Genomic DNA, 27582 nt, shown 5'->3' with positions numbered 1-27582 from the left:
AAACCATGAGAGACGATGGACTCTGAAAAACAAACTGGGGGTTCTAGAGGGGAGAGGGGTGAGGATGGGTTAGCCTGGTGATGGGTATTAAAGAGGGCACGTTCGGCATGGAGCACTGGGTGTTATACGCAAACAATGAATCATGGAACACTACATCAAAAACTGATGATGTAATGTATGGTGATTAACATAACATAATAATAATAAAAAAAAGAGAAAAAAACCCAAAAAGTCACCCCACCTTGCACTGATATGATGATGTAAGGAAGAGTATCCTTCTGGAGTTTGGAATAACAGTCACTAACTTGGCACTATCTTTACAGGAATTGATATTATCTGGCCAGATTTCATACAAAGCATTTCCTCTTGAACTTTTAATGTAATCTTATTTAGACTTTTAAACTTGGTTATGAACTCAGAAATGGTCTGGTCCAGCTCCCTTATTTAAAGATGAGGAAATTTAGTCTCAAGCAGCCTGTGTAGCCCAAATCTTTTAGCAAGGTATTCAAAACTTTCCACAATTTGTCTCAATTTACATTTTATCTCAATTGTCTTTCTGCACGGTGTATTTTCATCATACTAGATTACTTGGTGATTACCTTTCAAGGTCCTGATTGAAACCTCTCCAGATGCTTCTGCCTGCACTCCCCACACAAAACTGATTATCCATTTCTGTCTCTTCAGAATTTTTTCAAATGCTTGCATATCATTTCTCAAATGTATCATCATACTTTGCATTAATTTATATTCTTTATTACATTATGAGCTTCTTGAAGCCAGAAAAACAAAACAAAACAAAAAGAAACTGGTTCTATATGCACCAGTCTTACCCTACAGTACCAGTCCTAATCTTAGTACAGGACCTTAATAAATGATTTCCAAACTTCATTTCTGAAGGTCACATGGCTAATAAGTGGTACATTAATAATGGGAATTCTGACTTTCTTACCAGTGTTCTTTTTTTCACTCCTATGCCCTATTTCACTTTTAAGATGCTAGTTTTAGAGTTCTAGAAGGTCTTTTGGTTCAAAGCACTTCATAAGCTTAAGTCAGAGAAGCCTCAGGAAAGTTCTTCCCTGAGTCAGAGGTTACATCCTAACTCACTGACACCTACGTGTTTCAAATATGCCATCCCAGAGAAAACGGATATATTTCTTATTGGGCAAATTTACCCCAACTCTTCGGCACCAAAAGTCAAGTTTGACGTTTGCTGTTACAACTCTAGCTTGCAGGGAAACTATGCAAGGCTCGAGCATGGTCATGTGGTAAAATGCCTTATAGAAAAATCACCGATGCCCCAAAGAGATTAAAGGTCAATGAAATTAAGCCTGGGGCAATTGTTCTTTGAACTCTGGCACATTCTTACTGGTTTTCTGCCATTTTATTGTGTTTGGCCTTTCCTTTATGGTTTAGCAAGGATTGTGAAATTCTGAATAAAGTTACAAGAAGACATGTTGATTCTCTTTTTGTGAGTCAACTCACAATTTTTCAGAATTTCCTTTCTCTAGAATTACAAAAGTTGAGATTTTTTGTGACAGATAATGAACTCTTATGAAAATTGGGATGAATGAAGAAGACCTATTTTTTTCAATGCCCTGTGAGTACCCTGGATTAGTAACATACTAGAAATTTTGCAATTCTCTGAAGATGTAAAAATGCTTGGAAGAAATTAGAAGTCCACTGGATAATACAAAAAAATACAAATTCCACTTAGGATACACATTTTATTAAAGTACCTGCATATATATTCTTATACATTAGGTATTATCTTGAAAGAGATAAGAATTTTCTATAAATCCCCAGGTAAATCTTTAAAGGCTAATCTTAGTATAGCATGTTGCTTTTATAACAAACATTCTATCCACCTCAAGTTTTTTGGAACTGACAGCTGTAAGTCAGAAGATGTCTTATAGAAACTGGTGATGTCAGAACAGGTCTCTTTCCCATATATGCAAATCCACAAATAAAATCTACCCGTATATAGAAGTACACGTACATAGATGTTTTTACTTATAAATAATAAAATAACTTCAAGAACTTCATTAAAGCTCTGATCAGACTTCCATCTCAAAATACCAGTTTTGTTTCCTCCAGATTACTGAGACTGCAAAATATAAATGCTATCTTGGTAGAAGGATGAGGGATGACCTTTCGTTTGCATTTAGTCCAAAAGCCCTTGATTCCTCCGGTAAGTACTTTTTTCTTATTTGTTTGTTTAGCAGCATCGACTAGCATTAATTTGCCTCCTATGTTTTCTCCTAATCTACAGTAGATGAAAGAGATGTCATAAGAGTTCTTTTTTTCCTTTTATTAAAGAATAGACATTAAAATATTTTTTCTATTTTATCCATTATAGTACAACATAAAACTTCCTGCTAAGGAAGGAGCCAAATAAAAATGCTAAAAGATTTTTCCCTTTTATCTGAATCCCAGCACCCAAGATGGCCATTTCTTTTTTCTTTTTCCTCTTCTTTTCTTCCCCCCTCTTTTTGTATATGCTCACTGCCAAAGTTATTCAATTTAAGACTATGTTCCACTGCAAGTTTGTGGACGATATTCGGTTGCAACATTATTTGAAAGGTAATGTTTATTTTATCATGCAAAAGCAAAACAGTTACAAATGATCTTTTTAAACAGTATTTATTCTCTGGCTTTTCTGCGATCTCACAAAACCTGCCCCATAAGCTGATCCGGAATTCCTGGTAATTGAAATGGCTTATTTTGTATCCTCAACCCATCAATTTAGCTTTATTGGGTAAAGTTACGCTCAGGTAATGCTATACAAATCTGGGCAAATGAGTTTTACTTCAAAGGCCTGGGACTCAGATTAATAGAGAAAAGGGCCCCGTTCTGCTGGTGATGTGCACCTGCAGTTCTGCTTGAGGTCGATGGGAATCTCGACATCTGAAGGGGTGAAGTGTACTTTCAGCCAGTTCAGCGAAATTCAACTCATTCGAAATGAAGCATCAGAGAGGAGATCTCAGCAAATCCAGTGATATTGAAATCTGTCTAGAACAGATCAATCCCAAAGCTGGTTTTGTGACATCCAAGAGTGTCTTCAATTATGTAGAGTTTTGCAAAATTCTTTAAGGAAGTCTCAAAATATACTTAACTATTTATTACCAAAAAATGATATAAAATAAAATAAAAATATCAACCATACCATGATTTCAGAAGACGGACAGTGTCATAAAGTTAAGCAATGAGACACTATTATACATTTTAACAAGTTGGAAGTTTAAGTTCTAAAGCATTATAGTATGCACCAGAACATACCTGAAGTTTAATGCTATATACGTCGTTAAGGAGTAAACAGAATGTCCCAGAAATTGCAGATGCGTTTATACTCGATGGAGATCCACATGGAAATTGAATAGGGCAAATTGCTAAATGAAAGACTTGATATGAAGAGCTACTGCATCAACAATTAAAAATTAAAAGTGGGTATGCCAGATTCTCCATTAGGGAATTTAGAAAGCATTCTTCCCAGTTTCCCCATTTCTCCCAAAACTGGGGAGAATGCTTTCTTTGCCTATCCCCACATGAGACAGACAACCTGGGGTCAAAAGAGGTAGAGGAGCACCTAGCTGGCTCAGTGAGTTAAGCGTCTACCTTCAGCTCAGGTCATATTGAGACCCATGAACCCCATGTCAGGCTCCCTTGATCAGCAGGGAGCTTGCTTCTCCCTCTCCCTCTGCCGCTCCCCCTGCTTAAGCTCTGTCTCTCTCTCTTAAATAAATAAATAAATAAATAAATAATTTTTTTAAGAGGTCAGTTGCCTAGAGCAATTTATTTCATGTTTCTGAGTCCTAGTTTCCTCTTCTGTGAGATGCAGGTAATAACTACCCACCTTGTTGGATTATTCTGAGAATTCAAGGCACATAAAACACTCAGCTCAGAGCCCTGCCCAGAGTGAATATTCAACTCATGTTAGTTTACCTGACAGTGGTGGGCGACCCTGTCTATACATCAGAATCACCTGGAAAAATTTAGAACATACTGGTGCCAGGGCCCTACTATAAACCAATTAAAATCCGAACCCGGGGTTAGGGACCATATACTGGTCTTCTAAAAACTCCCCAGGAGATTCTAATTGCAGCCAGAGTTGCAAACCACTAAGCTATTCAATTAGTCTACCGGTGGTTCTTAACCTTGGCTGCCCATTGAAATCACCTGGGAACTTAAAAATACTGATGCCTGGGTTTCTGCTTCTGATTTCATTGGTAAAAAGCTCAGCCTGGGAACTGGGAGTGTTAAAATTTCTCCATATAATTTTTTTTTTTTTGAATCTCACTTTTTGAGATCTGACTGACATACAAAAAGCTGTCCATATTTAAGATCTACAACTTGATGAGTTTAGAGATAAGTATACACCATAAAACCGCCACCACAGTCAAGGCCATAAATGTATCCATTACCCGCAAAAGTTTTTTTCCACCCCTTTTATTTATTTAATTTATTTTTCCCCAGGTAATTCTAATGTGTTCCAGGTTGAGGACCACATAGAATCAGGAGAACGACACTTATTCTGTGCATTCTGGCTGTACAGTGTGATTGCTTTTCTCTTACAGTCTATTTTTTTCTGATTATGCAAGTAATTCACACCTTAAAAATTATTAAATACCGAAAACAATGAAAAAAAATAATTTAAAAAATCCGCAATCTCACTGCCCAGATACAGATATCGTCTAAGTGTGGTTTGTTTCCTTCTTTGTATGCTGTTTTACACCATGGGGCTCATGCTGTATACAATCTTATATTCCCTTTCTTTCTTTACAACACAAGTATTTTCCATGGAATTTAATACACATATCAGGTATCAATTTAAAGAAGTGGCATATATCTAAAAAGTCTCCTTGACCTATTATCATTTTGCATATTTCAAAGAAAGTTCCAGACAGAGTCTCTAGGAACTTTTTTGGGAAACTTCCCTACCAAAATTAAATGTCCCTCCTGGTGGGGTAGGAAGGAATAGACACAGGCTTCTTGTTCAAGGCTTCTTGTTCAAGACAACACTAGTGTTGCCCAAATTCTCCTAATCAATCACATTTATCAGTAATCTTACATAAGGAAGTCATGGCATTAGACATCAGGCATTGGGCCAGGTAACAATTTGATTGCTAAGTTGACCTAAGATGACCTAAGATGGATTTCCAATAGAAATCTATTTCTATTGGAAATAGATTTCCAAAAAATCCTATAGGAAGAAGAAAGAGGAACAGAGAATGTCCTAAAATCAGAGAAATAAATCTAAGGTCAGAGCCATAAAGCCACTGGACACAATAAATGCCAACCACTAGTATTTTGAAAAATCAGCAGAACTTTCCATTTTCCTGCCCCAAAGGAGGAAAGTATTAAGAAATGGCTTAAGTTGATTCTGCTTACGGGGCAGATATGAATTAGCACGTACTTAGTCTATGGGGTTAGACTGCAGACAAAATCTGCAAGGAAGGTGAACTTGATGATCCTAGAGGACATGAAGGCTAAGCAATGAAGCCTAGCTGACTTGCTGGCAGGCAACCAATAACACTGGAGAAAGAGCCTGTGTTTTGGGGCATTGTGAAGTCTGCCTTGGGAAAATTTCCTAGACATCCTCCAAAGTGGAGGCAACCAAGTATGAAATTAGAACACTTTGTCTTGGTGCAGTTAAATTTCTGGGTACTCTGTAAAATGGGGAGCCAAGTGCCTGATAATGTAATAATCTCAAGGATAAGCCTGAAATTAGAGGTGAATTCTGGTGTAGGTTAACCTTTCCTGGATGCATTAGCTCACATCCCTTCCACTTTTGAACATGGGCATCTATATCTCATAATCCATGATTAATTATCCACACTCTAGTATTGTTGCCTAATTTTTTAATGTATGTTTGTCTTGTTACCAAAACAAAACTATAAACAAAGGGAGGCGTGGAAGAAGGAAATGGAGCTTACATTATGTTTAGAATAAAACTCACACTTAGCATAGTCTGCCAGGCCCTGTGTGATCTAGCTGCTCACCGAACATCAGCCACATCGGCCCCTTCCTGTTTCTTAAGCATTCCACATTCTTTCCTGTCTCCGGGCCTTTCCCCTGGGTATTTCCTATCTAGAATTCTCCTCTCCTGGGTCTCTCCCTCCACATGGCTGGCTTCTTCTCATAATTTACATGTTCCAGATTCCTAGAGAAGCCTTTCTAGACTATCCTAGCAAAAGATTTACTCCCTCATATCTCTGTTTTCTCAATTATACTCTTCTGTTTATTTCTTTACCACAATGCGTTCATTCATTACTCTGTAACTGTGCATATTTACCACCACTTTAGTGGGGGACATGAACATTCATCACACAATCACATGACTACTTGCAAAATCCTAATTTTGTTAATATCTACATGAGAGCCCATGGAACTAACCAGCAAGTATTTCATGTGGGATTTCTTTACAGTTTGCTACCTATTTCTCACTTGAATATTTGCTCCCCGAGGGCAGAGTCTTTGCTTTGTGTGTGGTTCTGCACTGTATCCCCAGAGCGAGCATGCTGTGGAGACTTAACAGAGGCCATTGAATAAATGGATGCTACACATTTACATTTACTCTTTCTTTCAACTTCATGGTAACCATGAGAACTATGTTCAATTATCCTTATTTTATGAATTAACAGCACAGAAACTCAGATAAGACATTGGTCCAAGGTCATAAAGCTGGTGACAGAACTGAAATTTAACCTAGTCATTATTCCAAGTCCTTGCTCTTTTCATTACACAAAGGGCATGGAAAAGGCAAAGAATAAATTATTGTAAATTGTTTTACTATAATGTAGAACTAAACTCACTGGTTAAATTATTTTCACATGCTCTCCCCATAAAACCAAAATCAAAAAACAAACAGACAAAAAAAAAAATCCCCCAGAGTCATGCAAAAGAATCCTACAACTTCATTTCCCAGGAACATGGCAGGACCCATAAAATCTCACCTCACCAAGCATACTCAAGTATTTCTTAGTATTTGGTGGTTGCAAAACTGGATTTCATTTGGATCTCTTTACACTTGGCACCAAAATGATAACTTGAAGGATCAGGAACAAAGATGTGTGCTGGCGTGGCATTTGCTTTACTTGGCTAAAGGAAACCAGGTACAAAGGTACATGCTCTCTTAATTCTTTCTGTACTCTCAGAAGTTCTCTGAAACTTGAAAGCAATTCCTACAATGGTCTCTTTGTTACTTATGACTTGAGTGCCAGCAGGGAGGAGGAGGAGGTGTGTGTGTGCGCGTGAGTGTATGTGAGTGTGAACACATGCAAAGGTGTGTATTTTGCAAACATGTATGGTTTCCTCTCTTTCCCCCCTCCACCCCCCCGGGGACTTCTTCCAAATCTCGGATAATACAGTGCTCAGTTCCAGCTTTCGAGAAGAGGCAGGAGAGCAAGGGAAGACAGAGAACAACTACTAAGGTGGTTTCTGGTCCATAATCTCAGATGACACACTGAACTCAGCATAGAACAGCAGTCTGTCCGCTTTCTATTCAGATTTGCTCTCCCAGCGTCCTCTTCCTCACAGTCAAGCATTATTTTAAGTTTCCAGGCCTCTGGGTAATGCCATTCCTAGCTCCCCTTTCGCTTGGTGGCCTCCAGTACTGGCCCATAAATCTCTAAGTTCACAAGGACTCCCTTTTTGGATAGGGATAGGTGATTTATAAATCTATCACGTGCTACAACTTCTTTCCAAACCTTTCAAAGATGAATCAAAAGTCAACACCTGTATACACAGAAACACGTATATTTTAAGGAAAATTGTCTCATATCTCTAATTCAAAACATAAGAATGAACTGTTGTCTAAGAAACTCTGTTGTCTTAAGGTACTTGTAAAATTTCCCCCTTCTATTTAATGAACCTCATATTTTGCCAAGGATTAAACTCTTGGTATGTTTGAGATTGCATGGTAAATCTGTGCCCAAAGACTTTCAACACTTCCTTTAACTGGGACAAATGCCTTCCTGTTCTGATACTTAATCAACGTTTAATCCAATCTGTATTCCATTACTATCATCCTTAGCCATCCAATTCCGATTTTAATTTCCATTTCACAACTTCTATCCTATTACTAGCCTTTACCTACGTCAAGAGAATGCCCTGTAGGGATACCTCCGTTGACATAAACTGAGAGATTTATTGACTGATTACCTCTGTCCTTTGGAATAGAAGCATGCTAGGCTATACAATGTAATCAGTCAAGTGCCCACATGGCTTGCTAATGTCCAAGCTTATGTATGAGGAGCTGATCCATCCCTTTAAGTGGTGTGTTATTATCCTTCCTTGTAGGTGGAATTACTGCCCCTCAGTTCACCTCAAGATACTATGATATTTCTAGGATCCTCTGGAAGGTCAGATGATTCTGTGCCTTCATCCTGCTGTAGGGGTGTTTGGCCCGCAAACATAAGACACCTTTGAGTGCACTGGAGGGACAGATGCCAGATGCCTAAGGTGCCACCGATTTCTCTTTTGAGAGACTTGGAGTCTGCCTTCCTCAATTAACCGCTTACAACACCTTCAGTGTATACCACTGAGCAAGCACTTGCGAGACGGTGTTGCTTCTGGGTTTCCAGACATGTGTCATTTCCACCGCATATTTAGTAGCACATAACTGCCTGAAGTGGGGAGACCGGAATGTGAGGCATGTCTCACAGCGGAGTAGGGTTTTTATTTTAAAAAAAAAATCACTCAACTGCTAATGGAAACGTCAACCTCCCAGCCCTATTCTTAAAAATAAATAAATACAAGGAGTTCCCCGTGTGAGAGGCACATTAGGGACGCAAGATATTCATTTCCATGAAGTCACTCACAGCAGGCCTGTCTGGAAAAATGCTTTCATCTTCTGCAAAGGGAGGGGGGAAATGTATAGCAAGAAGGTTTAAAGACCAAGACTTTGAAGTAGAGTGTGAAGTGGGAAAAGCGATCCTTTAGTCAGGTGAATTTAGGCCAAACCAGATGAATTTCTACACTTCAACTCATTGTGTGCTACACAGAAACCAAAGAATTATGATTGGTAGAAGAGAAGCCAATGGTGTTCAGACTGGGTGTCCCACAGTCCTGGTGTTCCCATGGGGGCCCCGGGGTGAAAGAGGGCAGGTGAGGTCGTAGGGTGCCACATTGCTTCGGCCAGGATCGCTCTTATCTGCCTCATGGATGGTTGTCTGCTTTCATTCATTTTGCACACATCATAGAGCATCTACTACGATGTGCCGGGCCCTGTTCCAACTGTGGTGACATGGTAATGATCAAGATAGACATGGCCTTGGCCTCATGGAGCCTGTGGTCTGTGCAAGGTTCTTTGTGGGCTGGTGGGAGGTGTGTGAATAGGGAGTTTCTACTGTTAAAACCCTGAGTGGCGTTCCATCATGCTCATTTTAAGGATGAGTAAACTGACACCCAGAGATAAGAGTTCCACCCCTAATGAACTGAAGAGTTGGCGATAGAATCCAGAGGCCTTGACTTATCCTCCAGTGTTATTCCTCCCAAGTTCAAACAGGAAGAGCAAAAATAAAAAAAACTGGAAATTTGCTCAGCTCGAGAGGATGTGAATTTTGGTCCATGAACTTCCCCTGACTCGGTCTTATCTCCATTTCTATCATTTTGAGTGCTCTCTCAAGATGCAAGCAGCGCTGTACATCCTTGGACATGGGGAAGATCATATGCACAGCCTTGTCCCTTCTAGACCAACATCTCCATTTCCCCTCTGATGAGAGGTCATCTGGCTGCAGCTCATCCCAGGGGAGCCCCCATCAGTCACTCTCCATTCATGTTGCCCTACTGCACGGTCATCTCTGTGAAATTGCTGGGACTCGCTTGCATTCTCCCTGCATTGCATCACTTCCTTCCTTCCTTCCTTTCTTGTATGCACAGGGAACACTTTCTCTCTAACCCCCATTCCTGCCTGCACACTCTCCCAACCGCTAACTTTGCCTCTTTCCCCTTTCCTCTCTATTTTCCCCTTGAGGCTATGTTACTGCATTGTATAATGCTGAAAACTAGAATAGAGGTAGGATAAAATTCAATTTATTTCTCTTTTGATTCTGTGCTTCTGCCTTGTTCTCTCATTTTCTTCTAATTTGGGATTCAACTTTAGTCCTGGTCACTTGAACTGCCTGCTGTGCGTCCCTTCCCCTTCACCGCATCCGTGATCCTGTCTCCTGGCCAAGTTAGATCTGATCAGGCTTATATAAAGAAAGGCGACCTGCAATGTTTGCAACTCAGGATGTGGAAGGCTCCTTACTCAGCCAGTCCAGACCTTGACCTGCTAGGAAATGTGGCACAGAGAATTGCTGGTCATGATCCCACACTGTCCTCAAAGGTCCTGTGACACACTCAGCATCCTGTTCTGGGAAGCTGCCTGCACACTAGCTCACTCACCTCTCTCCTCACCTCCTCATTGGGGGCCCGATGGAAGGAAAGCCAAAAGCAGCCTGCACCTACCAAAGATCTTTTCCTGAATTATTTCTTTGTGCAGCACTGTTTCTTTATTACAGCAACAAAACAAAATGGTGCTTATTTGTTTTTGAAAAGGGTTTTTTTGGTTTGTTTTTATTTTTTATTTATTTATTTTTTATACAGACTAACATACTAAATCTTTCCTTACCCTCTAATCCTACAGTCAGGTTCTCTGTAAGATTTAGTGACATAGTTTATGGAAATCACACTCTGTGGCTTATTCATCTCTTTTGTATTTTTCTGCATCTGAATTGGGCTACTTGAGGCTGAATTCAGCAGGCTTGGCCTATCTGCCAGCACCATTGTGAAGAAGGCAGAAGAGGAGAAAGTCACAAGAGATTCTTGGAGTTAAATTTGCAAATGAGAATGATGTGGTATTCTTAGAACAAGAACCTTGGGAAAGTTTTCCATTTAGAGAGCAACTCCGCAGAAATAAGCACGCATTCTCTTCTAGCCCCAGTTACGATTAATCATTGTGTGTGGTTTGAGTAAGTGTTGATGGCGTTCAGGCTGTTTTCTGTGTGTAAAGCTAGTGAGTCTAGTCAAGGACCAGATATTTGACCCTGGCTTCAAGTGACCACTGTGTTCCAAACAGCTGAACTGATTCCAGTAAGACAGAACTCAAGAGTGGGAAAGATTAGAGCTGTTTTGTTGGAAGAAACGATACGGAATTTTCAAATGGATAAGGTTTTGATCCCCACTTCTGAGCTGAGAGATTAATGTCCCACATTGATACAGTGCCTTTAAACATCGCGTCTTCTATCTCCTCAGGCAGGATATTTTCCATTACGCCAAACCCAAAGTCACGTGGTGTCTCTCTTTCTTCCCCCTCTTTCTTTCCACAGAGCCTCAGCACCTTCTCCTTCACAGTAAGGGCATTTCTAGCTGATTGAAGTGTTGCCTTTGCACTTCATGTGATGGCACAATAAGGTTACTTACTACTCACTGCAGGCAGATCACGAAGGCCTGAGGTTGAGACAGTGGGTTGTTACCCACCTGAAAATGCAAGACAGGTTTTCCCAATGTGGAAAAAATTCTTACAAAATGCCAGTGTTCTATCAGAGGACACGTTCCATTCAAGCTGTTCCTATTTGTGTACTGGGCAGGCAGTGCTGGGAGGTGAACCTCGGTGGTCTGGAATGGACACATAGGCTCTGAGCTTCTAGGCTAAACAGCCCTCACAGATGGTAAAGGGAGTGCTGGATTTTTCCTGAGCAAAAGAGAAGTGGTACTGATGTTAGCAGTGCTCTTCTTACTCAACCGTTCTCTGATGATGTTTAGACAATGGAGGCATGCAGGGCAAGGCCGTGTATGACTGCCTTATCCATGTTCCCAAGTGTCTACAGAACAGGTATTGTGTCTTCAACCTTCGACCTCTTCCTGTCTCCCAGCACACTGTGCATCAAGTAGATGTGCTGAATTTGATTGAGCCTCGGATAGGTTCACTCTTTCTATTCAATCTATTTTTTTTTTAAGATTTTATTTATTTATTTGACAGAGAGAGACAGAGCGAGAGAGGGAACACAAGCAGGGGGAGTGGGAGAGGGAGAAGCAGGCTTCCCGCTGAGCAGGGAGCCCGATGCGGGGCTCGATCCCAGGACCCTGGGATCATGACCTGAGCCGAAGGCAGACGCTTAAGGACTGAGCCACCCAGGTGCCCCTCTATTCAATCTATTGATACACCTCCTTTCATAGTCTTGGCATACACTCTGGGAAAAAAAAAAAGAAAAGAAAAAAGGATGACAATACTATGCCAGGTTTTACCACCACCACTGCTACCCCCTTGGCCCAGCCACCGTCCTGTCTGGGACCTGCCTTCTCTGATTCCCCCCTTGCTGTGAAAAGCTATTCTGACAGCAGCCTGAGTGGCCCACTTGAAGCCTAAGCCAGATCATGAAACGTCTCTCCTGAGAACCCCCTCCGCAGGCTTCTCATCTCACTCAGAACAGAAGTGAAAGTTGTCACTACGGCGCACAAGGCTTTTGCGGCCCTGGTCCCTCTTCCTTGCTCACTGGGCTCTAACTCAGTGCGCCCTTGCTGAGTTTCCCAGCACAGCGGGTGGGCGTCTGCCTTAAGCCTTCAGGGCTTGCTGTTCCCGCACATGCTGTTCCCACACATGCTGTTCCTGCACCTGCCGTGCTCTTCCTAGGCTATGTATACCATTTGCTTTCTCACTTGCTTCCAATCTTTACTTAAAAAACTGTCAGACTTCTTAGTGAGGCCCACCCTGATCACTGTCTGAATACCCAGACTCTACACCTTCTTCCTATCTCTCTTTTCCTTGAACATATCATTATTACAAATACAAATATGCTTTTTTGGTTGTTTCCTTTTCCTTCCACTATTCTATCGGTTCTAAAAGAGCAGAGACTTATAATTATTATTATTGTCACTTTTGTTCATTGATGTGGTATTTGTTACAGAGAAGGTGCTCGATAAGCATTTGTTGAGTGACTAAGTGACTGAATGTTGGTGTTTCCCAGGATTTTCTGTCCTTTCTCATGTCATTGGGTGATCATTTCATGTTTAAAATCACTATCTGCAGATAACACTCCATGGCAGATTTCTCCTTGGAGCTCCAGACACTTCTGTTTAAACTGCCTCCTAGACATTGCCCTTGACTTTGCATTCACTAGGACTCTCTCCTACACATGTCTTAAGCATATTGATGTGCATAACCGAAAGTCCAGTTGTAGAAATGGGTGCAGGTGTGGCAGAAAGCAGAGCTCAAACAATGTTACCAAAACCTGCTTGTTCTTGTTCCCTCCCTTAACTCTTCTTCTCTAGAGTGGCTACATTCTTAGTTTCTCCTCAGGGGGTGGCAAGATGGCTACAGTAGCTGTACTCACATATTCTTACAACTCCAATTCCAATGCAGAGGAGAAAGCCTGTTTTCCGTAAGTCCCACAAAATTCCTCATATTCAAACCCTAACTGGACTAGCTTAGAGCACATGGATCCTAGCCTTTCTCCCTCAGCCACCAGCCACACAGACACACATATTCACACACGCTCCCACATCACCTCGGCCATGGGTCGCAGCACCGACTCTGATCTGGATCACATGCCATGCTCTTGGGGGCAGCCTTGCCTTTCCATGTAAACTGGGTATTGTGGAGGGATCCTCCAATGGAAATTAGAGGTTGTTTTCAGAAGAAGGGAATGAGGATGCCAAAGATATTCCCTGTCGTGGTGTTATCATCGAGTTGCTCAGTCATTATGAGGTCTTGCTTCCTTTCTCCTGTTTACATCCAACATATTGCTTTATTATACAGGTTATAATTCCTTAATATACTTTAGATCTACCCATGCCTCCTCCTCAGCATTCCTGCCATGGAGGCCTTGGTGTTTTGCTTTGTGCCTGGGTTGCTATGAAAACCCTCAAAATAGTGCCTCTCCTTAGAGTCATTCCAATGTGTTCCCTTGCTATTCAGAAGAAACTTTTCCAAAATGCATACATGATCACCCTGCTCCCTGATGTCCTTTGCTAGTCTCTCATCTTCCTTGTCATGGTGTAGGAGACACTTTTGAATCTGACTCTCACTGGCCTCTGTAGCCTCTGCGTTGAGTTCAAAGCCCTTGAAATTGTGCTGGACCAAACCATCTGCTAGTCCCCACACGAGCTATGGGCTTTCTCACGTCCATGTCTTTGCTCTCACTAACTGCTTAGCCTGCACATTTCTTCCCTTGGCTCTCTACACCTTCACCAGGGTAGATCCATCTGTCCTTAAATATTAAAGAAATATTTGAGAGTACCTACTGCATGCCAACTTTTCCCAGTTGCCTCAGAACTAGCCTAGATGTCCTTCCTTGCCTCCCTTGAGTTCAGATTAGTTGTTTATTAGTGTGTCTCCCTGTTTAACTGTGAGCTCTCTGAGGAATCCTATTGCATCTCTAATATACGGCACAATGCTTGGCACATAGTAGGCCTTCAGGAAATGATTACTGAATAAGGAAATGAAATGTAAATAACCAGAAGGTAATATGTGGTATTTAAAAAACATTTTCACTCCTGAGTAAGTACATGATAAAAGGATCCAATGAAAGCTATGGTGCTATAATGATTCATTCTCAAGAGCCAAGTCCTCTTGAAAATATGTTCACAGGGGAATAATGGAGGCAGATGATGAACACATTAAAATAGATTGGGGGTCATTCATTTGACCTGCGATTTGAGATTTTGCTTATTAGGAAGTACTTATGCCTCCTTATCGTTTATATTGCATTTGTTCATTCTTTCAAAAATGTGTGCATGTGTGTTTCGATAATGGGAAACAGGATACTAAATGTCTGGAAAAAATGGGGCCAAAGAGAATTGATCTTTACCCCGGATCATTTTAAAAGCCCCAGAAAATTCTGAGTCAAAGGTTCAAAATCATGCTTTCCCTAAAAATTGCTAATAAAGATTAAACATTTACAGAGAGAAGTGCCATCAGTATAAATCACTGTTTCTGCGGGGAGCCTGTTTACGACCACTTTGTACACAAACAGCAGTGTTGTTCTGGGACTGGTAGTCAGTTCACTAGCATTCCAAGAAAAGGTCCAAATTCTTCTAGGGTGATGTGGGAAGAGCATCATTTCTTCAGAGGCACCAACACAGTGCAGAAATCCCTTCTTTAAATGTTTGTATTCATCATTGATGAAAACTCATGCTTACTTTTGCCATTTGAATTATTGCAATTACAAGACAAAGTTCATGAACTTTCTGTCGCATTTTAACCAAATGCTAAAGTATTTCCTCATCTTCTCAAGTACAAAAAAAAAAAAAACAAAAAAAACACAAAAAAATAAAACACCACAAAACATGCCATTGATAAAAAAAAAAAGAAATAAACAGGAAAATTAAGAGAGGTATACAAGAGACTTCATTTTAAAAGAAACAGTCTTGTTAACTCGTCTTAAGATACTATTTAGCACAAGATTTTTGCTCATAAAGAGGCCTGTGCATTTAGCTATTAAGAAGCCAGAGAAACAAATTTGCCAGGAATATATGTATTTCTAGTTTATAATATATGTTCTTTGGAATTTTTCCAGTGAGGAAAGGTGAGTAGGACACCATAAATACCAAGACCTGGCATCCACCATGGGATGGCTTGGAAAACAGCAACCAAGAAGCATAGCTACAGGAAGTAACATAGATGACTATAGCTGAAACCCAAATGACAATTATTAAGATGGATGCAAAGAGGGGTGACTGAATTATTCATCTTTTTCATAATCCTTGTCTTCCCAGATAATGACCACATTCACTAGTGTCATTTTGAAAACAAAAGTATGCTGTGGGGTTTTTCTTGATGATAAAAAGGCTCCTTCATCTTTCACTTTCCTCCATGGTGGGTATTCCAATCTTTCTGGGAATCTGACTCTGTAAATTGCTCCTTATCCTATGCTGGGACATGTAGGACAAGGATGTCCTTTCTGGGCTGTTGATCTTCTTAGTTAACCCAATTGTCTTGGGTTGCCCTTTTTGAATTACAGATGGTGCCTCTCCTTAATTCATTCTAGTACAGAAAATACTAGAATTTGATTCAGCACAAAGAACAATTTCATATAGAACTTAAGCAAAATGCAAATATGATACTTAAAATATTATTCTATTCATCATAAAAATAATTGTATTCCTCTTAAAGAACATATTTATTGTATATATTGAAGTATAATACTGTCATTGGTAGAGGGCTTACTGTGCATTGAGCACCCTACTAAGCGATTTACTTCCACAAATCATGGACTCTTCTTAAATACCCTTTAAAAGGAGCCAGTTAAACTATTTAATTGAAATGAAAATATTTTAGAACTACTCTATTAAAAATACAAAGAAAGCAAAAACATAAGTGTGCCTAGCTTTATAAAATGTTAAGAATAATTTTATAAATCTGTATTGCTTTGTTCCCTGAAAGTTTGACTATTGTTTCCAGGCCTGGATTGCTTTAACAAAATTTAATACGAACCTAATCAATTTCTAAAAGAATCCCATAAAACAGAAAAATAGAAAAAGCATTAATGAGGGACAAATAATATGTACCTATAAGGTGATATTTTCTGCTTAAGGGCAAAGGCTATAAATGAAAGAACTGGATCTTCTTTTAATTTGTGATTTTTAATATTTAAAATGTTGCCTCTTTAAATAGTTCTCAATGGAATAGAAATGCCGTGTCAATGATGGTGTAGTTTGTTACGGACTGAGATCTTCCGCAGTGAACATTCTGAATCCAAGCTTCCACTTAACCTCTGAACCAGGAGGACGAAGGGCAGGTTGACACAATCTCAAATTCTTTAAATGTACTATCTTAACTGAAAATTTTAATAGCTATTGTTTTTTTTTGCTCTATGATGAGAATTTAAAAAATTATATATATACTTCACAGCTTGGTTGCCATTCTAATTCAAAGAAGGGCATAAAGTACGTGTAACTATGGTATAATGTATTAAACTTGGATTTGAAAACACAGGAATATAAATACTACATAAAACATATGTCAGCTCCAAAATAGCAGGAGATATTGATATCTAGGATAATTATAAGAGTGACTTGTAGATTTCCTAATTTTTATCAGTGTGAAGGCTGAAAGAGTTTAAATTGTACTCTAACAACTGCTCTAAGAAAAAGCATCCAAAAGAAGAAGGGCCATTCTTCTGCAGTCTTAGTTGGGTCTTGAAGGTGAAGAGAATGGTTTGACTGAGGAACTGATCACATGAATTCTTAAGAATATGTTCTGTGCAGTGGCTCATATTTTCTCTTACAGAGAATACGGAGAGCATTTTCATATAATCCCTTGCACACCGCTCAGCAATGCATGTGACCTTTTACCTGTTTCCTTTTGATAATGGGGAAAATAGTAGAGTGCCATGAGTGAAATAAGGCAAAGCTGGGGAGAGCTGCTAATGGCATGCTTTCCTCCTTCCTCTGAGCTCTAAGGTGGCTCTTCAATGAGCATCCTTCGTGCCACTTGGCACTGTCTGCTCTGGATCACGCCCTGCTCTGGAGCACAACACCCTTTCCCTTCTCCCTGTCCAAAACCAACCTCTTTAATCAGGCAATTTTTGAACATAGCTAGGGCAGTATATCTAGAATACTGTCAAGTAAGTCAAATCAGTGGGTCTCACTGTGTCAAGATTCTTCACCTATTAAATATTGATTACTGTGCTGATTTCATGGCTATTGGGTGTGGATTTTATGTGTCAGCAAATTGTAAATATGATGAGGGGGAAAATAAAAAAATTTGGCAGAAAGCATCAGTGACAAAAAGAATAGCTCATGAGTCTTTTAGATGCTTCATACTCTTGCACTGTGATTTGCTAGTTTTGGGTTTTGGTAGATTAAAATGTTTTTGATGGATTAGTAAAGACTGTGTGTGTGGTCCAGGGAGGATTTCTAGGACTTGGCTAAAGGAACCCACTAAATTGCATGCTTTTAAATCTAAGGATGGCATCTTCTGTTTGAATTTTCAGTGCCTACTACAGAGATTGGCACATGGTAAGAGCTTCAGTTTTTTTCAATGAATCAATAGAAAGAAATAAAAACTAGAGTGTGGGAGTAGGAGTATACATACAGGGAGTTACATATACTTGTGTATATCAAATCTAGCTCTTTAAATTACATATCCTTTAATAAATAATTTTAAAAGAAGTACAAATATAAGCAACTCTACGACAAAAAGACAGGTGTCACCACAAGAATCCACTTTGTTGAAAGGGGGACATTTACTACGGGTTTTTATAAAATACTACAGAAATATTCTTTTAAGATGAGTTACTTAGAAAATTAAAGGTTTTAGAAATGAACGTAGCAAATATATGTCAAAATTGCTTAATTATTCTTAGCCATAGATTTTTTTTAAAGATTTTATTTATTTATTTGACCGAGATAGAAAGAGCCAAAGAGCACAGTGTGGGGAATGACAGAGGGAGAAGGAGAAGCGGGCTCCCCACTGAGCAGGGAGCCCAACACAGGGTTCCATCCCAGGACCCCATCCCAGGACCCTGGGATCATGACCTGAGCTGAAGGCAGACACTTAACCAACTGAGCCACCCAGACGCCCCTAGCCATAGAGTCTTATAGAAGTAGAACAAAGTCATATATTCCCTACGGATACTTTGCCTTATCTGTATTTCCCTATGCATTTACTGTGCAATGTATATTTTGATAGCATTACCAGTCTTGAAACAACTTCTGTGAATTTAACTTTCTAAAGTTCCCGAAAATTATTTAAAGCTCTTTAGTTTGGGGACAATAGAGGCACAGATCTTAAATAGGTGACCCCTAATGATAAAAGATGAATTTATATAAACCTAAATTGCCTCATATTGTGGATCTTTTATTTTGTGTGTTTATATTACTTCATAGTAATATACAATTTGACCAGAAGATGGCAGCATTCTGAAAGAAAAAAAGAAACAAAAGAAACCAAACATAAAAACAAAAAACAAGATACTGCAACTACCTTGGTTTTTATTCTTCAAAGTTTTAATGATGACACTATTTTAACTAGTGTTAATCTTTTATTTGGTATATTATCCTTTTCAAGGTGTAAAACTTCCTCATTCCAAGAAAAATAACTTAGTAGTTGTAAGAGCCTATCTGTACTATTTTGGCACCAAAGAAGAAAGTCTTTTGAAAGATCTAACAATCATCTGAAGGCTACAGAACTTTAAGTCAGTGGTATATTAATTTTCTGCTGGAGTAAAATATAATATCTGAAAATAATATATTTAATAATCAAACTTATGATCCAAGAGATTAAATGTGTTAGAATTTTTCTCCAAAGTATCTTTTTGGGGTGGAGGAACATTCTTATGCACTGTGAAATACATTATATAGAAACACAATTTAAAAAACATGAAAAGATTCTTCCATGGAGAAAAAAAATATATAATATATATAAAATACTATATACAATATAATATTTTATATACTAATTTTATTTATTTACAAACCCCTCAAAACAATGTGCTCTTAAGTCTATTTTAAATTTAAATTCTGATTATGTATATTTTTGTTTGTTTGTTTATACCAATACTGAAAGTTCTTTATCAGCCTGAAAGAGTAATATAACTTTTCTTATGTGCCAACTGACAACTTTAATTGAACTGATTTGAAAAGATGCACAGGGGAGCATATAGTCATGCCCTTGTAATGCCCCTTTAAACTTATACAGCAAATGGAATCATGGATAATCTATGACAATATTCTTTAAACCAATCAATGAGTAATGTTTACTCTGTGGAACTCAGAAATGTGCTAGGAATAATTGTGGAAAAAATAATAAATATATGATGTTAACAGTAATAAAAATATTGAAATGATTTTAATTTTGTACCTCCAGCTTTTAAGTGGCATTATATAGTTTTTGCCATATATGCAGTACTTCTTTTCTGGTTTGATGACAATATTTTAATGAAAGTTTTCAGAAATTTTGTAAGAAAAAAATTATGTTTAGTATTCTATTGTTTTGAAAAATATAAGAAAAATAGTCCTTCAGCCTAAGTATAAATATAAGCAGGTATCCTTGGGACCTATTCCTGCTGTCTATGCAGCAACTAAGTCAGAATATATCATCTTTCCTCCCCTGGAGCGAACCTGACCTGATTCCCTTCACCCATGCCTATCTGACCATTTGAGATCTAATATGAGTACTTATTGCTGAAATCTATCCTTCTTCATTTCCAGAAGCTGCTGAAGCTTCTGGATCTCAGCCCCAAATTGAACTTCCAGAACCTTTGGCCAGACAGAGCCCATCCTTTGTCATAGGCCTTTTCCTCATTACACTTCCCAAAAAAAAGTCTGACTCGTGTGGAAGGATGTTTCTTTAGCACTTGGAGCTGAAGAGAAAACCAGGTCACATAAGAGAAAAAAAAAATTATGTCATGTAGACCATAAACTAGAAAAAAGTCAAAGTCTAGGCAAACTGCTATTTTTTTCTCCCTGCAAAATTACTATGATTTATTATCTCTGCCATTATCAATTTAAAATTGTGTTCAAATTTGTTAATCTATGGCTCCACTGTAAGTCAACATACAAATTATTTTGTGTTGTTTTAACATGTTACCTTATTAGCATGTATTCTGACAGTATATTGAAGGAAAACCAATTTTTAAGTATTATCCCCTGCTTTGGGGTATATAAATTCTACCTTTAGCAGGCCAATTAAGGAACTGAAGAGTGGTGGTCAACCGACTTTGGGTTGTGTGTATCTTATTTTTAGTCCTGTCTGAATAAGGTTTTAGTGAGTGACAAAAAATACCACCATAACCTCAAATCTGTGATTTTATCTTAATCAAAGTGTTCTCATCTCTCAGATACCAGCAGAGAGCAAATGTGTTCCTGGCACTCATACCCCCAGTTCAGGACACAGATCCCTGTGATAGGATGTTAAAACTGAGGTTTGGACCTAAGACCTAAGGTGACAGGCTTCATATCAAAATGAGTAGTGATAAAGACAACAATGTAGAGGCTGCAAAATGTATTTTGAGGACAATGTGTCAAGTGTTCCCTCCCCCACCCAAAGGATATAATAGGATCAGGAATCAGAAGATTTTGGAAGAAGTGATTTCAGGGAGAGATTTTGGTGTGCTATGAATCCTCCCCTACATCTTGCCCTGAAGTGTTAGTAAGTAGGGTGTCTGCTCTCATTTCAAGGCTGGTTAAAGGGGCTTCAAACATACCCTTCAGACATGGAGAGTCTGGTATGTGTCCCTGCAGCCTGGGGGACACAGGACCCTGATCTGGCCTGATTGGGCTGCCTAGCTGGTGATGAGTCACAGGAGAAGTGGCTGTATTAGTATCAGCTGGATTCCTAGATCTTTCAGGAAAAGGCAGTGTGAGTGTTTCTTATGGATCAGAGATGTATGCGTGGCATAATTTGAGGACCTGTTCAGAGGACTGACTAGAGGTGTCAACAGGCCTCAGCCAGGAGAAGCTACAAGTGTCTGCCTTCCTAAGGGCTGTGGAAAAACTAAGTGACCTGCAAAACTAGAAACATAAAGACCACATTAAGGGAATTAGAGATGTGGTAGCTAATCTCCAAGACGTCTCCCAGTGAGCTCTGCTTCCCGGGACACATGCCCTGGAAAGTCCCCTCCCACACAAATCAGTATTGTATGACCAAAAAGAATACAACAGACATTATGGTGTGTGACTTTCAAAACTAGTTCATAAAAAGCATTGCAACTTCTGCCTTGGTCTCTTAAATTTCTCACCCCGGGGAAGCCAGCGCTATGATGTAAGGAGACTAAGGCTCTCTCATGAAGGGACTCACTTGGGGAAAAACCAATTTGCCAACCACGTGAGTAATTATCATTTTGGAGGTGGATCTTGCACCCCTAGCCAACACGTAACTGCAACTTCACTAGAGACCCTGTACTAGAAGTGCATGAATAGGCTAGTCTTGAATTTCTAGTATATGAAAGCCATGATACATTGACCACTGTTGTTCTATGCTACTAAATTAGGCTTGATCTATTATGCAACAACAGACAACTAATACAGATTTTGGTACTAGGGATAGGATGCTACTATAACAAAAAAGGTAAAAACTGACAAAATGTGGGAGTGGCTTTGGGATCAGGTGGCAGGTGAATGTTAGCTGGGCCTTGAGGGGAGTGCTTTTGAAAGGCTAAAGGACCCCAAAGATACTGTGAGCACTAGCTGTATGGCCTTTGAGGAAGCTTTCAGTGAGAGCTTAAAGAAAAGTGAGGGAAATATTATTAGAAGAAAAGGATCCTTTTCATTTAGTGACAGAAAGTTTAGGAGGACAGTTGTGTGTGGTCCTGTGGAAAGCAGAAAATGTGGAAGGTATTTAGTGATCTAGCAAAGGAGATCTCCAGGCTGGGTTAAAGGTATTGCCTGCCTTCTTGTTCCTTATACTAAAATGCAAAAGGAGGGACATAGGCTTCTTCACAACTTCTCCAGATGATGAATGATAGTAAAATTAAGAAATCATTTCTGGGTAAGATCAAATCTAGGTTGCAGCCAAGAAAACATATCTAAAGATAAAATTCTTTGCCAAAGCCTCAAAGCTATTTAAGATAATGCCTCAGAAAATTGTCCACACAAAAAGTTCACCAGGGATGTTTAGGATGTATCACAGATCCTTTATATTAAACAACAGGATTTCTAAGAATCATCAGGGCACTGCCTCTCAGAAGCCCTAGTGGGGGTCTGAGGTAGGGAAAGACTTATCTTGAAGAGATTTGTAAGTTGGTTCTGTCTAATGGAGTAAGCTCTTATAAGACACACAGGAGATGCACAAAGTTTCAAAGAGATTGTACTAGCAGAAACACCTTTATCTTAGATCGAAAGATTCAGACACAGTGCAGAACCAATGGAAGGCTTTGGAACCCCCAAACTCTATAGGCAGAATCCAAGATGAGGAAACTACTTAGCTGCAAACAGCCGTCAATTTCATAAGAAAAAGGAAGGATGACTCAAGGGGCAGAACCAAGATCTCAAAGGGGGTGAACCAGGAACCACGGAGAATAATTCCCAGGAAGTAGTAGGAAAGATTCTTAGCCAAAACATTCAAGTATCTGCTATTCTGTTTTTCAGAAGTTCTACAGGCCACTGACTCCCATGTGCTTCTTTTACCCTCTTTGTGTATGGGAGAATTTATAGTGGTGATGTGGTATCTATCATACCACTGATTGTTGGGCATGTTCACAGGCCTTCAGGTCAAGAGGGCTGTACTTGAGGAACTGGGAAGTCTCACTGAACTTGGATTTGATTTATATGACAAGATCTTGAACTTTGATTTATATGACAAGATGCTGTCATGAGATGAGTCTTCTGAGGGCCTTTGGAGGCGGTGAATGTCTTTGCATGTTTGAGAAACATGGCTCATTTTGCTGGTCAGCCTTCAAGATGGCCCTCAATATTTCTCACCTTTATAAACATGTCCTTGTTTGATCTCTTCCCATATTCAACCAGGGCTGGTCTGCATGACCAACAAAATATGGCAGGCATGCTAGTCTGACTTCTTGATTTCTTTGACTCCCTCTGGGGGAAGCCAGGTGCTATGTACAAGGACACCCAAACAGCCCCACTGAGTGATCCCCATAGCAAAGAACAAATTTTCCAGCACTAATCTCCCAGTCACACTGAGTAAGCCAATTTACAAATGGATCTTGCAGCCTCCATAAAACTTATAAATGACTGCATCCCAACAGATACTTGACTGCAACCTCATGAGATATCTTAAACTAGAACCACATGCTGGAGTTTCTTTCAGATTCTGAACTTATTAGAAACCATGAGAAATAATAATAATTATTATTTTAGATCTTAAAGTTTCAATATGCTTTGTTACATAGCAACAGATAACTGATAATAGCAGGTCACAGTTTCTTAGATATCTTCCAGACCCATAGAGCATTCATGTGCATCCAGTGAGAACTTTTCTGTTCTCTGTGTTATCCAACCTCTCATGACACAGCTGCTAGCCAGTGATGCATGGAGTGAGCTAGGCAGGAAAAGGAAGCTGAACCTCTACTCCCAACCTTCCCTATCTGTAGGCAGACACCTGCCTTCAGCAGGACCAAAGTAGGAGACAGGGAGAAACCTTACAGGTAAAGGAAGACTGAAATGTTGATTATTACAGAAATTAAACCTCATTTCTGATTCATGACTGCTACATTTTGGAATTTAAAATGATTGTATTACTTAAGAGTGTCGTAAGACTCATGGGAGTCTCTGAGTTTTTGTCTAATCAAGGAGGGAGAAAAGTAGCTGACATGGGTGTTTGTTGTGGAAGGTGTAATAAAAAAATTAATGTGTTTTGTGATTTCATTCTATTGGGTAGTGCATGTTTAGCTAAGATGACATTCCTGGAAAACAATAAAACAATGCAAAAAAAAAAAGGATAATAAAAATTCCCTCAATAAAATTTCCTCTGCTAGCCTTTGTTTTTCTTTTTCATTATTACCAAAAACATTCTGGAGGTACACACACTTAAAATGGGTATATTTTATTGTATGTAAATTATATCTTAAAATAAGGTTGATTTAAAAACCTTGCTTTTTCTTCTTCTCATTCTTACTTCTGCTTCTTTATCCCTTTAGTCCATGGTCCTACCATTGTCTTACTTCTTCAAGATGTAAATCTTGAATCCACTTTAAATTTTTTCCTTTTGCTAATCCTTTGCAAAAGGTCAGTTTTCAAAGTCTATGAGTTCTACCTTCAACAGTACACATGAGCCTGCATCTTCCCTGTTCCTCAGGGTTGTTCCCTCCGGGTCTTAATAACTATAATTTGGTTCTTGTTAACATCTTTTCATACCCACATGTTTGGGTATCTGCTGCTCGCACCAGAGAATGCACCCTATGAAGGTGAAGGTCATGGCATGTGTGGTGGAGACTGCAGAGCTACTCCCTCTTCAGGGACAGTACGTCAGCTCCCTTCCTGCAGCCAGTGTGGGAAATGCCCTGCCAGCAAGGAACTGGCTCACTCAAAGTTACCTCACTTTCTAGGGGTAGCCTAAGACTGACTGACTGGCTGGTGCCAGGACCTAACCCTCTTCCTCAATTTGCGACAATGCTGAAGGGTCACCCAGCTCCAGAGATCTCCATACAACCAGCTGAGGCCACAGCTCTTACTGTACTGCGGCTGAACCAACTCTGCCTTCTGACCAGTTTGGCCTTCCTCACTTCCAAACATGTCTGTATCTCAGAAACCCTTACCGATACAACTTCTCCAGGCAATTCTTGGTCCCAGAGCCCGATTCCAGAGATTCCAATCACGTCCTCTCCCTCCAAACGTTTTTTTAAAATTCTATCCCAGTGCCTAGCACAGTGGCTTACACGTAGCTATAGCAAGTTCTTACAGCTTCTTGAAAAAAAAGAAGAATTAGAGTTCATAAAATTAATGTTCATAGCATTAATAGTACTATAGTTCACCTACTAGAAATGCTTTTTAAGTAAAATGTAGAATAATTTTATGAAGCCATGAATATATCAGTTATTACACATGGCTGCTAACATTGTTCTTTACCTTTTTATTAAAGTAAGATGTACAAATGTCTGATAAATATAAGAAAAGTTCTCTATTACTAGTAATAAAAAAATTTCTCCTTAACAAATACGCAATTCCTCTTTGGTCTATGAAACCACATTAAGAGAATTTTGGAAATGCAGACAAAAATGTATACAGAACTGTCCATTGTAGTGTTATATATAATAAACACACACACATATATAAATGATAAATGTTTTACAAGTAGGGAAATGATTGTACAATTTTGATATCAGAAAATTCCAATTGTAAAATTAAATACTTAGCTAATATTTGCTTAAGAAATATATCTAAATGGAAATTCTAAATGTTCTGAGTTCTAAATGTTAATCCATTAAAAGTTATTTATTCATTTATTTATTATGTTATGTAAATCACCATACATTACATCATTAGTTTTTGATGTAGTGTTCCATGATTCATTGTTTGCGTATAACACCCAATTCTCCATGCAGAATGTGCCCTCTTTAATACTCATCACCAGGCTAACCCATCCCCCACCCCCCTCCCCTCTAGAACCCTCAGTTTGTTTTTCAGAGTCCATAGTCTCTCATGGTTCGTCTCCCCCTCCGATTTCCCCCCTTCACTAAAGTTATTTAAAATTCTGACTTTATTCCCCAATAGAAACAAAGTATACAAACAAACAAAAAGGCAAACAAACCTATCTACAACCCAATGTTCTGAAGTATAGAATTTGTTTCACATTTAAAACCTTAATGATTTGGGCCAGCAGAAGCCCAGACCCAGGAGAAGTCAGGTTGTTCTGATACAGACAGTCTTCTCTCTCTCTCGCACTTAATCTTATCTCCCAGAGTTCGGGACTCAGTGACGATGAAGCTTTAGGAATGAATAGCTTGCCCTAGCAGCATGGGAGTTCTAGGGGCAGCTTCATCACAATGACCTTGGAAATGGAGGAGATATATATCAGAGGCTCTCTGGACACACACAAAAAATTCTTCAACATTTTCTCAATCTTATTGCTTAGTCTAGGATTTGGACAAAATTTATGCTATGGATTGACCAAAGAAGATCTCATTCATAAGGCCAATATGTAAAAGAGATAAAAGTAAGTAAGTCTGGTTGGGGCAGGTGGAGGAAGGCAGTTCTGGGGGTGTCCCAGAGCACGGTCTGAACAGCACTGATTTATTCAGGTAGTTTTGCCTGTCTGTATGATTCTCCGCATTTTGCATTATGGATAATTTGATAAGTGCCCATTTGGTGAATTACTGTAGTATTTACATACAAAGATGGGGCCTTCAAAATGAATCAACAGAACAACAACAAAATAAAATGGATAAAGCAATTTACAGTGAACAGGAAACAATGAGAGTCATTTTCATGAACATCAACTGATTTTACTTTGAAGGAGTTTACAAATCCAGAACTCATCTGGATTACACTAAGCCATTAAAGTGGAAAGAAAAGAGAATCACTAAAAATGGCAGTGGCGGCAATAATGTGAAGAATATGAACTACTGACTTAAAAAAAAAAGGAAATTAGCACACAAAGTGTTCATAAAATACCTAGAAGAGTCAGGAATATTGATATTTTTCAAGCGATGGTGTTTTAGGACATCGTGAATTGAAAGTAAATAATTCCTTTACTTTCATACTTTTGTTATATGACTCCAAAGTTTAGATGTGTGATGTTCAGAATACTCGAATGCATGGTGGATGTTTTTACTTTTTCATTTAGAAACTTGTTATGTGGTAGACAGCTCACCACTGAAGAAGACCCAACTGTAAACTTCGTGTAACTGCTAGTGAATGTTCCCATGGAGTCCTTGGTTCAACATTTCAACTGACTTCAACTGTCTTTAAGAAGTGAGTGTTGAGGCCAACAAATGCCAGGGCTGAAATTAATTATCAGTCAAAGAATCAAAGTGGAAAAGTTAAAAAAAAGGGGGGGGAAACATATTGAATATGTAATTAGAGCTTTGGGACAACGAGGTCTGAAATGAAGAGACAGAGGACTGTGAAAATGACTTAGTGGTTATTATTATTGCTCAGTGCTATGAATTATATTCTTGGTTGCTGTGATGTGGCATGCTGCTGGCTTGCCATTTTACATTGCCCAGAAATAACTGGAAGTTGTTATTGCTCTTGGACGAAAATATG

The 27582-nt window shown here is 39.1% G+C and overlaps 1 protein-coding gene across 7 annotated transcripts in view; it reads right to left on the bottom strand.

The window, feature by feature from the left end:
• Positions 1-27582, bottom strand: part of DLC1 (DLC1 Rho GTPase activating protein) — a 394038-nt gene that overhangs the window by 239308 nt on the left and 127148 nt on the right. Inside the window, exon 5 of one of the 7 annotated variants that reach the window (XM_081808291.1) lies at positions 10521-11671. The exons of the other annotated variants lie outside the window; for them this stretch is intronic. Within the exon in view, the coding sequence (XP_081664417.1) occupies positions 11624-11671 (48 nt within the window). The 3' untranslated portion in view covers positions 10521-11623. Of the gene's footprint in view, positions 1-10520; positions 11672-27582 lie in introns of those variants that run through there. 7 annotated transcript variants of the gene reach the window in all.

The sequence above is a fragment of the Leptonychotes weddellii genome, chromosome 2 (genome assembly GCF_054177405.1).
Source record: "Leptonychotes weddellii isolate Sample4059 chromosome 2, ASM5417740v2, whole genome shotgun sequence".
In the NCBI taxonomy this organism is placed as follows: Eukaryota; Metazoa; Chordata; class Mammalia; order Carnivora; family Phocidae; genus Leptonychotes; species Leptonychotes weddellii.
The sequence above is the reverse complement of the archived record's forward strand: the minus strand, read 5'-3'. Positions and strand labels throughout refer to the sequence as shown.